Source organism: Panulirus ornatus, chromosome 47 (genome assembly GCF_036320965.1).
Source record: "Panulirus ornatus isolate Po-2019 chromosome 47, ASM3632096v1, whole genome shotgun sequence".
Taxonomy (NCBI): Eukaryota; Metazoa; Arthropoda; class Malacostraca; order Decapoda; family Palinuridae; genus Panulirus; species Panulirus ornatus.
In genome coordinates this window covers 18079865-18091963 of record NC_092270.1, presented here as the reverse complement: position 1 = coordinate 18091963, position 12099 = coordinate 18079865, and the positions used below count along the sequence as shown (strand labels likewise).

Below are 12099 nucleotides of genomic sequence, written 5' to 3'. Positions count from 1 at the left end.
TCTCCTTGTCCCTGCCTTTTCTGCCAAATATACCCTTTTTGTCAACCTCTCTTCACTCATTCTCTCCATATGTTCAAACCGATTTAGCACAACCTTTTCACCTCTCTCAACCATACTCTTCTTATCATCACACCTCTCTCTTATTCAAACATTACCTATTTGGTTAACCCTTCTCACATCACAAACTGTCTTCAAAAAATTAATTTCCAACACATTCACCCTCTTCTGTACAATCCTATATATAACCCAGGCCTCGAATCCATGCAACACTGTCTGGACTACTATACCTTCAAACATGCCTATTTTCATCCTCCCAGACAAAGACCTCTCTTTCCACATATTCCTTAATGCTCCCAAAACCTTTGCTCACTCACTCATCATAAGACTTTCCACAGCTTCTTTAAGCTATCATGTCCATTCCTAAGTTTTCTCCATTCAAACTCACACCCAATCCAGTCAGTCTCTCTGCATTGTTAATCCTAATAACTTTGTTTTTATTACATATGATCTCATCTTTCTCCTTTCACACACTTTCCCAGACTAAGACACTAACTTCTCATTCAAATCTGCCACCAGCCATATGTCATCTCAACAAAAAACAACTCACTCATCTCCCAGGCCCTCCAACCCCTAACAGACAACATACTTGTTTCTCTCCCCAAGGTCACCTCCCTCACCAACCCATCCATAAACAAATTAAAAACCCATGGTGACATCAAACACCCCTTCTGCAGACCCACCTTCACCTGGAACCATTCTTCCTTTACCTAATCACACACATACCTTGCTCTCTAAATAAAATCTCAATTCTTCAAGTAGCTTTTCTCCTACACCATATATTCATAACACCTTCCACAAAGCATCTATATCAACCCTATCATACACTTTCCCCACACCCATATATGCTACATACAGGCTCTTCTGTTTCTCCGAGTATTTCACACGTTCTCAAAAAAAGCACCTTAACCACATATCCTCTAACACTCCTGAAATCTCAGTGTTCCTTCCCAATCTGATGTTTTATGTATGTTCACACCCTCTCAGTCGCCACTCTTCCATACAATTTACTGGGTACGCTCAGCAAACTTATACCTCTGTAATTCACACATTCGTCTTTATTCTCCTTGCCTTTATAAAAGGGCACTATACATACACTCAGCTAATTCTTGGGCACCTCACCATGACAATGAAAATCCTACCATACCAATCGCAACAACAGTCACCACCCTTTCTTAAGAAATTCAACTGCAATACCATCCACTCTAGCCAACTTTACACAATTCATCTCACTTATGGTTTTCAACACCTTTTTTCTTCACTAAACCACTTACTATGACTTTCTCACAATGCATACCTCCCCAACCAAAACACTCTACACCCTATCATCAGACACATTCAACAATCCTTCAAAATACTCGCTTCATCTCCTCTTCACCTCATCACTGCTTTTCACCATGTCCCTATTTGCCCCTTCACTCATGCACACATTTGCTCTCATTTTCACACTTCATTAACCTCCCTCCAACACATCTTATATATTCTCCATTAGGTTTGTTGTTTGCTCACTCCAATTTTCACTTGCCCTCTTTTGAGCACCATCACCATCCTCCCGACTTTCTGCTACTTTGTTTTGTACATCTCTAAATCACTCACAGTCCTTCACCATAAATATTGTCCATATACATCTCCCTTCTCTTTCAATAACACCTTAACTTTGTCATCCCACCACTACAACCCTTTCTCACCTGCCAACTCCTAACTTTCACATGCCACACACTTTTTTCACACAGGCCAGTACTGCTTCCCTAAATGCCTCACATTTCTCACCCACTTTACTGGTTTTGTTTACTCTCACATTTTCCCATTCTACACTCTGTCTATCCTGGTATTTCTTCACACAAGCCTCTTTTCCAAGTTCACTAACTTCCATCACCCTCTTCTCACCCATATCATTTACCCTTCTCCGTAAGCCTCTACAAATCATCACCCTCACCTTCACCAGGTGATGATCTGACATCCCACCAGCTGCCCCTCTCAGCACATTCACATCCATGAATTACATATCTTGTCAGTGATATGTAAATTTCAAAACGTAAAGAAAATGATGAAAGTGAGGCATGACAACAAGTTCTAAACAATGTAATAATTTTGTCATCATGGAGAATATTGTTGAGAATATATATCAAATATACATTAGGATAATTAAAGTCCTTTTGAATTAATCTTATGCTCAAAAATAAATCTGTTTTAAGTAGCTCATACATGGTGATTTAAGCCAAGAGGGTCCCACCATTGTTAACCTCCCTTCAGCATCTGATGTTCCCAGAATAAACATTTCCTCATTACTCTCTCTCACTTTAGAATACTACTGTTTAATGCACTATACATCATTGCATACTGTTCTGGCCGTCCGTGGTTCATGCCTAAATGACACCATCGCAGTAACAACACAAACCATGAAAATCTTTTATTTTGCTTTAGCATAGTCCTCTTTTTACAATTAACAACAACCTTCAGCATTTTCATACTAAACAATATTCATGCAATGAAACTATTACATACCTTAGGCTATCATTAGAAGTGAACATGGGTGGTGGACTGACTAAGCGTTGCTCCAGAATATTATCAATAGTTATTTCTAAGGAATGAGTGTGCCGCAGATCTTCCAAAATATGGGAATAAGACACATCAGGAAACATTTGTTGTACCTGTAATAATTAAGCCAAACCTTTAGTAATTCAATATATACCATAACTGAACAGATATGACATGAATACCTCCACAAAGCCTATGGAAAATGATAACCTTAAATAAGATAAAATAGGAACTGCTTGTCTCTCACCATATAAATACTAAAATTGGAGGTTCAGAAGGATGCAAAACCATTTCTCACCATAAGCAGAGACTTATAAGCATCAATGAAAACAATTGGTTGGTTGGGGTGGGTTAAAACACCATTCTACCACCAAAATGAGGGGTGTCTAAAGGGATTCACCTTTTATGACCATCAGAAAACATATGGAGCCAGCAGATGCTCACTCACAAGGCTCAATAATCATACAGAAATGCAACCAAGCCTACAACATCATGAAATGGAGATGAGGTGGTGCCTGTGCCTTATTCCCGTTTCTGTTCAGCATCAACGAAAGAGGAGAACGAAAGGAGAGGAAAATATGCAAAAACTTACAGTGCTCTGCTGAAAAATGAAAACAGAGTTTTCATCACTCATAAACCTAAGTATCTCACCTAAGGACAGAATCCTTTAGCCATCTGAGTACACATCCACATCAAGGTGAAGAACCTAAGGAAAACAAGAATAACAATCCATAATCAAAACTGATTCCTGTTCTGGAGCATCCTTTTCTACTGGTGGCTTACCCACAGCCACAAAAGGAAGGTCAACAAGATGCCAATGGAGGTCTCATCAAAGGCAAATGCTGAATGCTAAAGCCTGCTTCTGACAATCTTATCCAATAAAAAATTTTGAAAGAACACAAAGGTTGATGCCACTCTCCTTACAACATGAATTCAAGCATACAACCATAATTGTGAAAAGACAAACTTCCAAATTCAACCAGAAATTTATCACACTCACAAAGGCTTATATCTCTTTGTCCTGACTTGACATAAAGGATGATATTCAGAAAGACTGCATTCAAAAGGTTAATTCCTAGTTTAACATTCTTATCTCTGGCTAGAAACTTTGGACGTGGATTAATATCTACCCATACAAGTTGATCATCACACCTTAGAAGATCTTTTTGCCTTTAAACTGTATGAATTTCAATGATTCCCATTTCTGATCATAAAGCTAGGAGAAAAAGTTTTTATAACAAAATGTTGCCAATTCATATTGCCTACAAAGCTAACAATCAATAATGGATCTAGGACCTGATAGTTCTAATCTTGACTGATACAAGAAAGAAACTGCCTTCCTAAGGGGAAAAGGATCTCAACAACCAACACCACCTTAACCTCAAAATATAATGTCAAATACATTCCCCCCTATCCCTGGGGATAGGGGAAAAAGAATGCTTCCCACGCATTTCCCATGTGTCGTAGAAGGCGACTAAAGGGGATGGGACCGGGGGGCTAGAAACCCTCCCCTCCATGTATCTTAACTTTCTAAAAGGGGAAACAGAAGAAGGAGTCATGCGGGGAGTGCTCATCCTCCTCAAAGGATGAGCATCCTCCTCATCCTCATCCATGTGTGTGGATGTAACCAAGATGAGTAAAAAGGAGAGATAGGTAGTATGTTTGAGGGAAGGAACCTGGATGTTTTGGCTCTGAGTGAAACAAAGCTCAAGGGTAAAGGAGAAGAGAGGTTTGGGAATGTCTTGGGAGTAAAGTTAGGGGTTGGTGAGAGGACAAGAGCAAAGGAAGGAGTAGCACTACTCCTAAAGCAGGATTGGGGGAGTATGTGATGGTAAGAAAGTAATTTCTAGATTGATATATGTAAAAGTGAGAGTGGACGGAGAGAGATGGGTGATTATTGGTACCTATGCATCTGGTCAGGAAAAGAAAGATCATGAGAGACAAGTGTTTTGGGAGCAGCTGAGTGAGTGTGTTAGCAGCTTTGATGCACAAAACCGGGTTATAGTGATAGTGATGGGTGATTTGAATGCAAAGGTGAGTATAATTGGTGTACAAGGGGTGTTCAGTGTTGTAAATGGAAATGGGAAGAGCTTATAGATTTGTGTGCTGAAAAAGGATTGGTGATTGGGAATACCTGGTTTAAAAAGAGGGATATACATAAGTATATGTATGTAAGTAGGTGAGATGGCCAGAGAGCGTTATTGGATTACATGTTAAATGATAGGTGCATGAGAGAGACTTTTGGATGTTAAAGTGCTAAGAGAGGCAACTGAAGGGATGTCTGATCAATATCTTGTGGAGGCAAAGGTGAAGATATGTAGAGGTCTTCAAAAAAGAAGAGAGAATGTTGGGGTGAAGAGAGTGGTGACAGTAAGTGAGCTTGGAAAGGAGACTTGTGTGAGGAAGTACCAGGAGAGATTGAATGCAGAATGGAAAAAGGTGAGAGCAAATGATGTAAGGGGAAAGAGGGAGGTATGAGATGTATTTAGGGAAGCAGTGATGGCTTGTGCAAAAGATACCTATGGTATGAGAAAGGCGGGAGGTGGGCAGATCAGAAAGGGTAGTGAGTGGTGGGATGAAGAAGTAAGATTGTTAGTGAAAGAGAAGAGAGAGGCATTTGGATGATTTTTGCAGGGAAATAGTGCAAATCACTTGGAGATGTATAAAAGAAAGAGGCAAGAGGTCATGAGAAAGGTGCAAGAGGTGAAACAGAGGGCAAATCAGAGTTGAGGTGAGAGAGTATCATTAAATTTTAGGGAAAATAAGATGCTTTGGAAGGAGGTAAACAAAGTGCATAAAACAAGAGAACAAATGAGAACATCGGTGAAGGGGACAAATGGGGAGGCCATAACAAGTAGTGGTGAAGTGAGAGGTGAAGGAGGCAAATGGGGAGGTAATAAGAAGTAGTGGTGAAGCAAGAGGGAGATGGAGTGAATATTTTGAAGGTTTGTTGAATGTGTTTGATGATAGAGTGGCAGATATAGGGTGTTTTAGTTGAGGTGATGTGTGAAGTGAGAGGGTCAGGGAGAATGATATGGTAAACAGAGAAGAGGTAGTGAAAGCTTTGGGGAACATGAAAGCCGGCAAGACGGCAGTTTGGATGGTATTGCAGTGGAATTTATTAACAAAGGGGTGACTGTGTTTTTGACTGGCTGGTGAGGCTATTCAATGTATGTATGGTATGACGAATGGTGGAATACATGCATACTGCCATTGTACAAAGGCAAAGGGGATAAAGGTGAGTGTTCAAATTACAGAGGGAACATGAAGTGGAAGACCAAATTGGAGGTGGAAGGATGGAGTGAAAAATATTTTAAGCGATCGGGGTATGAACACATAGGAGGGTGAAAGGTGTGCAAGGAATAGAATGAATTGGAACAATGTGGTATACTGGGGTGGATGTGCTGTCGATGGATTGAACCAGGGCATGTGAAGCGTCTGGGGTAAACCATGGAACGTTTTGCGGGGCCTGGATGTGGTAAAGGAACTGTGGTTTCAGTGCTTTGCACATGACAGATAAGAGACTCAATGTAAATGGATGTGGCCTTTGTTGTCTTTCCCTTACGCTATCTCGCATGCACGTGTGTGGAGGGGGATGCCATTTCATGTGTGGCGGGGTGGCGGTGGGAATGGATGAAGGCAGCATGTATGAATATGTACGTGTATATATGTACATATGTGTATGTATATGTATGTATACATTGAAATGTATAGGTATATGTATAGGTATATGTGCATGTGTGGACATTTATGTATACACATGTGTATGTGGGTGGGATGGGCCATTCTTTCATCTGTATCCTTGCGCTACTTCGCTAACACGGGAGACAGTGACAAAGTATAATATATAAATAAATAAACATTAGCTAAAGGCTCCTTTAAAGTACTCTTGTACGTATAATATAGTGTAAGATAACTGGGGCTCTTTTAAAGTAATCTTGTATGAATCCAAATCACTAAACACATCAATGAATTTAAACTGATGAAGCAAAATGCTGCATCAAACATCAAGTAAACACTATGCAAAAATAAGAAATACAGTATACTGGTACTGTACTGTTTACCATAAACGCAAGGATGAAGCTGGCAAAGTAATGGTATGAAGAGATGGGAGGATAGGGGAGGGGACACTTAAAGAAGGGGGACTGAAGAAGGGTAGAAACAGAGATGGCTAGGAAACCCTTATACTTCAATAAACATACTCACTCATACTCATAGATACACAAAGAGACAGACATACATAAAGACAAGAGACGGATGGAAAAAATCTTATACTCACAGACACAATCAATATATTAGCACAAAGAGAAGGATCAAAGACACACAAATCATAATTACTATTAGTATTAAGATTAGTGCCCAGGGTTCAGCAAGGTACATTTTCCCTTGATAATTTCTTGCTGATAAGAATCTCACTTTTCTGGAACACTGCAAACTTTATTGTAAATTCTTTATTCTCATTCCTGAATTTGAGTGATGCAGGTGCAGAGCTACAGGGTGGGGATGTGGTATTAGAGTAAGGAGGTGTAGGTCTCTATGATTGGGATGCAAGGCTACAGATTTGGGATGTAAGACTAAGTGATGAAGACATAAGGCTAGCAAACAGCAGTGTGGCACCTGAGGAGGAAAGTCTTGGGTTAAGTGAAGAGGGTGTAGAGTGTGGTGGTGGGGACGTGCAGTTAAGTAATATGGTGTCAGTCTAAATAATGGGGATGTGGGTGCTAGGTGATGAGGATGTAGAAGGCTAAGTAATGGGAATGTGGCACAATACATTGGAGTGTGCATCTAAGTAAAGGGGACGTGAGACCAGGTGATGTGGGTGTGATGCTAGAGACTAGGGATATGAGGCTGAACTCGGGGTGTGGGGCTAGGTGATAGGTGTCTGGGATTAGATGATGATGACGAGGGGCTAACTGATGGAGGTGGGGTGTAAGGTATAGATGTGTGGGGCTGTGGAAAAGGGGTGAAGGCCTTGATGGTAGGGATGTATGGCTTGGTGAGTGAGTGTCGAATAAGGTGATGAAGTGTGGAACTATGAGCTACATATGGATCTAAGTGATGGAGATGGGGCTAGATGATGGCTGTGGGGCTAGGCCATGAGGGTTTAAATGGCTTGGGTGTGGACCTTAATGATTAGACATGGTCCATGCTTATACAATGTGCAGCCACCTTAATTACCCAACCAACCAACTTCCAGGGCACTCACTGCGCATGACTGAAACCAATCTGCACATCTTAAAACTGATGTCTCAAGAAGAAATCTGCAGACCAACCCAGAATATCTTGAAACTGATGCCAAAAGAAGAAATGTGCATGAGTACAATGGAACATTCAAGGACTGTGCAAAGCAAAGAAAGGTTTACAGGTAAAAGCAAAGGTGGAAGGACTGGATTGATTAGTATGTGCACAAAACGAAAGTACCAAAGAGATTTTCATATATATATGCAGTTACAAGGAAGTTTGAAAAATGCTCTGAAAGGGTGGCACTACTGTGGTTAAATGTCACTGCAAGTTTGAAATAAAAGATATGGAAAACAAAAAAGTTTATTCAATAATTAGCATATTCTACAAAAATCAAAGAAAACAATGCACTTCTTCACCTGTCTGGCAAGGTTATCCAACTGAGACATTGATGTAGGTTGCGAATTAGCTTGATGATGACGGGGAAGCTGTGTGTGACTTTGTTCAACACTGAAACTAGGCAACCATGAAACATAACGCCATCCTGGAGTGCCAGGAGAGCCCTCAGGAGCAGCAGGGGATGGGAAAGCACCTCCAGCTCCATGAGCAACATCTCTCACACCATTTTCTTGTCCCATCCCATTTTCCTCACTGACAGGAAGGAGACCATCCAGCAAAGAACCAGGCAATGAACGAGCATCATTCTGTCAAATAATATATCAAAAGGGAATATTAAACCATTCCATTAATTAATCTAGAATTAATGGCGCATTACGCATGACAGCTAAAGACTAAGTGTGAATGAATGTGGTCTTTTTTTGTCTGTTTTTCTTGCGCTACCTTTCTGAAGCAACGGGAGGCGATGCTGTTTCCTGTTGGGTGGGGTAGCACCAGGAATGGATGAAGGCAAGCAAGTATGAATATGTGCATGTTTATGTATATGTATGAACATGTGTGTGTATGGGCATTTATGTATGTATGTATGTATGTATATATCATTATCATACTTCATCGCTGTCTCCTGCATTAGTGAGGAAGAGCAAGGAAACAGACGAAAGAATGGCCCAACCAACCAACATACATATGTATATATATATATAAACAGCTACACACACATATATACATACCTATACATTTCAATGTGTACATACATATATACACATGTATATATTCATGCTTGCTGCCTTCATCCATTCCCATCGCCGCCACGCCACACATGAAATAGCATATACATACCTATACACTTCAATGTACACACACACATATACATACACAGACATATACATATATGCACATGTACATATTCATACTTGCTGTCTTCATCCATTCCTATTGCCACCCCGCCACACATGAAATAGCATATACATACCTATACATTTGAACATATCCACACATATACATACACAGACATATACATATATGCACATGTACATATTCATACTTGCTGCCTTCATCCATTCCTGTCGCCACCCCGCCACACATGAAATAGCAAACCCCCCGACCCGCAAGGTAGTGCTAGGAAAAGACGACAAAGGCCACATTCATTCACACTGTCATGTGCAATGCACGAAACCACAGCTCCCTTTCCACATCCAGGCTCCACAAAACTTTCCATGGTTTACCCCAGATGCTTCACATGACCTGGTTCAATCCATTGACAGCACATCCACCCCAGTATACCACAACGTTCCAATTCACTCTATTCCTTGCACGCCTTTCATCCTCCTGCATGTTCAGGCCCTGATCGCTCAAAATACTTTTCACTCCATCCTTCCACCTCCAATTTGGTCTCCTTCTCCTCATTCCCTCTACCTGTGACACATATATCCTCTTTGTCAATCTTTCCTCACTCATTCTCTCCATGTGACCAAACCATTTCAACACACCCTCTTCTGCTCTTTTAACCAGACACGTTTTATTACCACACATCTCTCTTACCCTTTCATTACTTACTCCATCAAACCACCTCAATCATTTCATTTCCAACACATCCACCCTCCTCCGCACAACCCTATCTATAGCCCATGCCTCGCAACCATATAACATGGTTGGAACCACTATTCCTCCACCCTGTGACTCACTTCCATTTCCATGACTTCATCCGCTCCTAAATCCACTCCCAGATATCTAAAACACTTCACTTCCTCCAGTTTTTCTCCATTCAAACATACCTCCCTTCAAATTAACTTGTCCCTCAACACAACTGAACCTAAAAACCTTGCTCTTATTCGCATTTACTCTCAGCTTTCTTCTTTCACACACTTTATCAAACTCAGTCACCAGTTCCTGCAGTTTCTCACCCAAATCAGCCACCAGTGCTGCATCATCAGCAAACAACAACTGACTCATTTTTCAAGCCCTCTCATCCACAACAGACTGCATACTTGCCCCTCCAAAACTTTTGCATTCACCTCCCTAATAACTCCATCCATATACAAATTAAACAACCATGGAGACATCATGCATTCCTGCCACAAACCAGCATTCACTGGGAATCAATCACTTTCCTCTCTTCCTACTCGTACACATGCCTTACATCATAGGTAAAAACTTTTCACTGCTTCTAGCAACTTACCTCTCACACCATATACTCTAAATACCTTCCAAAAAGCATCTCAATCAACTCTATCATATGCCTTCTCCAGATCTATAAATGCTACATACAAATCCATGTTTTTCTAAGTATTTCTCACATACATTCTTCAAAGCAAACACCTGATCAACACATCCTCTACCACTTCTAAAACCACACTCCTCTTCCCCAATCTGATGCTCTGTACAAGCCTTCACTCTCTCAATCAATACCCTCCCATTTCCCAAGAATACTCAACAAACTTATACCTCTGTAATCTGAACACTCACCTTTATCCTCTTTGCCTTTGTACAATGGCACTATGCATGCACTCCGCCAATCCTCAGGCACTTCATCTAGAACCATACATACAATGAATATCCTTAACAACCAGTCAACAACACAGTCACCCTCTTTTTTAATAAATTCCACTCTAATAACATCCAAACCCACCATCTTGCCGGCTTTCATCTTCTGCAAAGCTTTCACTACCTCTTCTCTGTTTACCAAATCATTCTCCCTAACCCTCTCACTCCGTACACCACCTCGACCAAAACACCCTATATCTGCCACTATATCATCAAACACATTCAACAAACCTTCAAAATACTCACTCCATCTTCTCACTTCACCACTACTTGTTATTACCTCCACATTTGCCACCTACACCGTTGTTCCCATTTATTCTCTTGTCTTACGCATTTTAGTCACCTCCTTCCGAAACATCTTTTTATTCTCTCTAAAATCTAATGATACTCTCTCACCCCAACTCTCATTTGCCCTCTTTTTCACCTCTTGCACCTCTCCCTTGACCTCCAGCCTCTTTCTTTTATACATCTCCCAGTCATCTACACTACTTTCCTGCAAAAATTGTCCAAACACTTCTCTCAGCTGTAGAAGGAATGAGGAGAAGTAGGAGACCAAACTGGAGTTGGAAGGATGGAGTGAGAAAGATTTTGAACAATTGGGACCTGAACATCCAGGAGGGTGAAAGGAGGGCAAGGAATAGAGTGAATTGGAGCGATGTGGTATACCGGGGTTGACGTGCTGTCAGTGGATTGAATCAAGGCATGTGAAGCGTCTGGGGTAAACCATGGAAAGCTGTGTAGGTATGTATATTTGTGTGTGTGGACGTATGTATATACATGTGTATGGGGGTGGGTTGGGCCATTTCTTTCGTCTGTTTCCTTGCGCTACCTCGCAAACGCGGGAGACAGCAAAAAGAAAAAATAATAAAACATACTCAATCTCACACAAACTTCCCATGACAAGACATAAATGTAAATACATCCATAAGCATTAAGAATGAGAAGAGGAAATGGAATTTGAAAAACATATAAAGTACAAGTAATAGATATGAAGAAATGGCAAATACAGAGCCAAAATGCTCACTTTAGAGAGAAAGTGTATGTAAGATGGTGAAGTTCAGGGAGGTTGTTGTATGCAAAGTGCAGTTCTGAAGTCTCTAAGGTGGAATATGATAGCAATTAGAAAATACTGAAAAGGACTCTGGAATAAGGTACAAAGAAGTATTATGTAAATTAGTTGATGCAACAGACTATGGGTTATGACAAGAAGTGACAATACAGAGATCATGAGGTAAAACAAATATCAAAACGTCAAATTTCTATGTATCATCATTAACTCTATCTGCAATCTATATGGGGAAATCAATTACATAAGCAAATGTCAACCCTTGCCAAGTATGTTAAAGTGAAACATATACTTCTGCATTCAACAAAGTGCTTCTT

General features: G+C 40.6%; 1 protein-coding gene across 1 annotated transcript in view; it reads right to left on the bottom strand.

The window, feature by feature from the left end:
- LOC139763625 (E3 ubiquitin-protein ligase AMFR-like) overlaps positions 1-12099 on the bottom strand; it is a 93412-nt gene that overhangs the window by 26300 nt on the left and 55013 nt on the right. The window contains exon 8 of the mRNA XM_071689861.1: positions 2563-2708. Within this exon, the coding sequence (XP_071545962.1) occupies positions 2563-2708 (146 nt within the window). The remainder of the gene's footprint in view (positions 1-2562; positions 2709-12099) is intronic.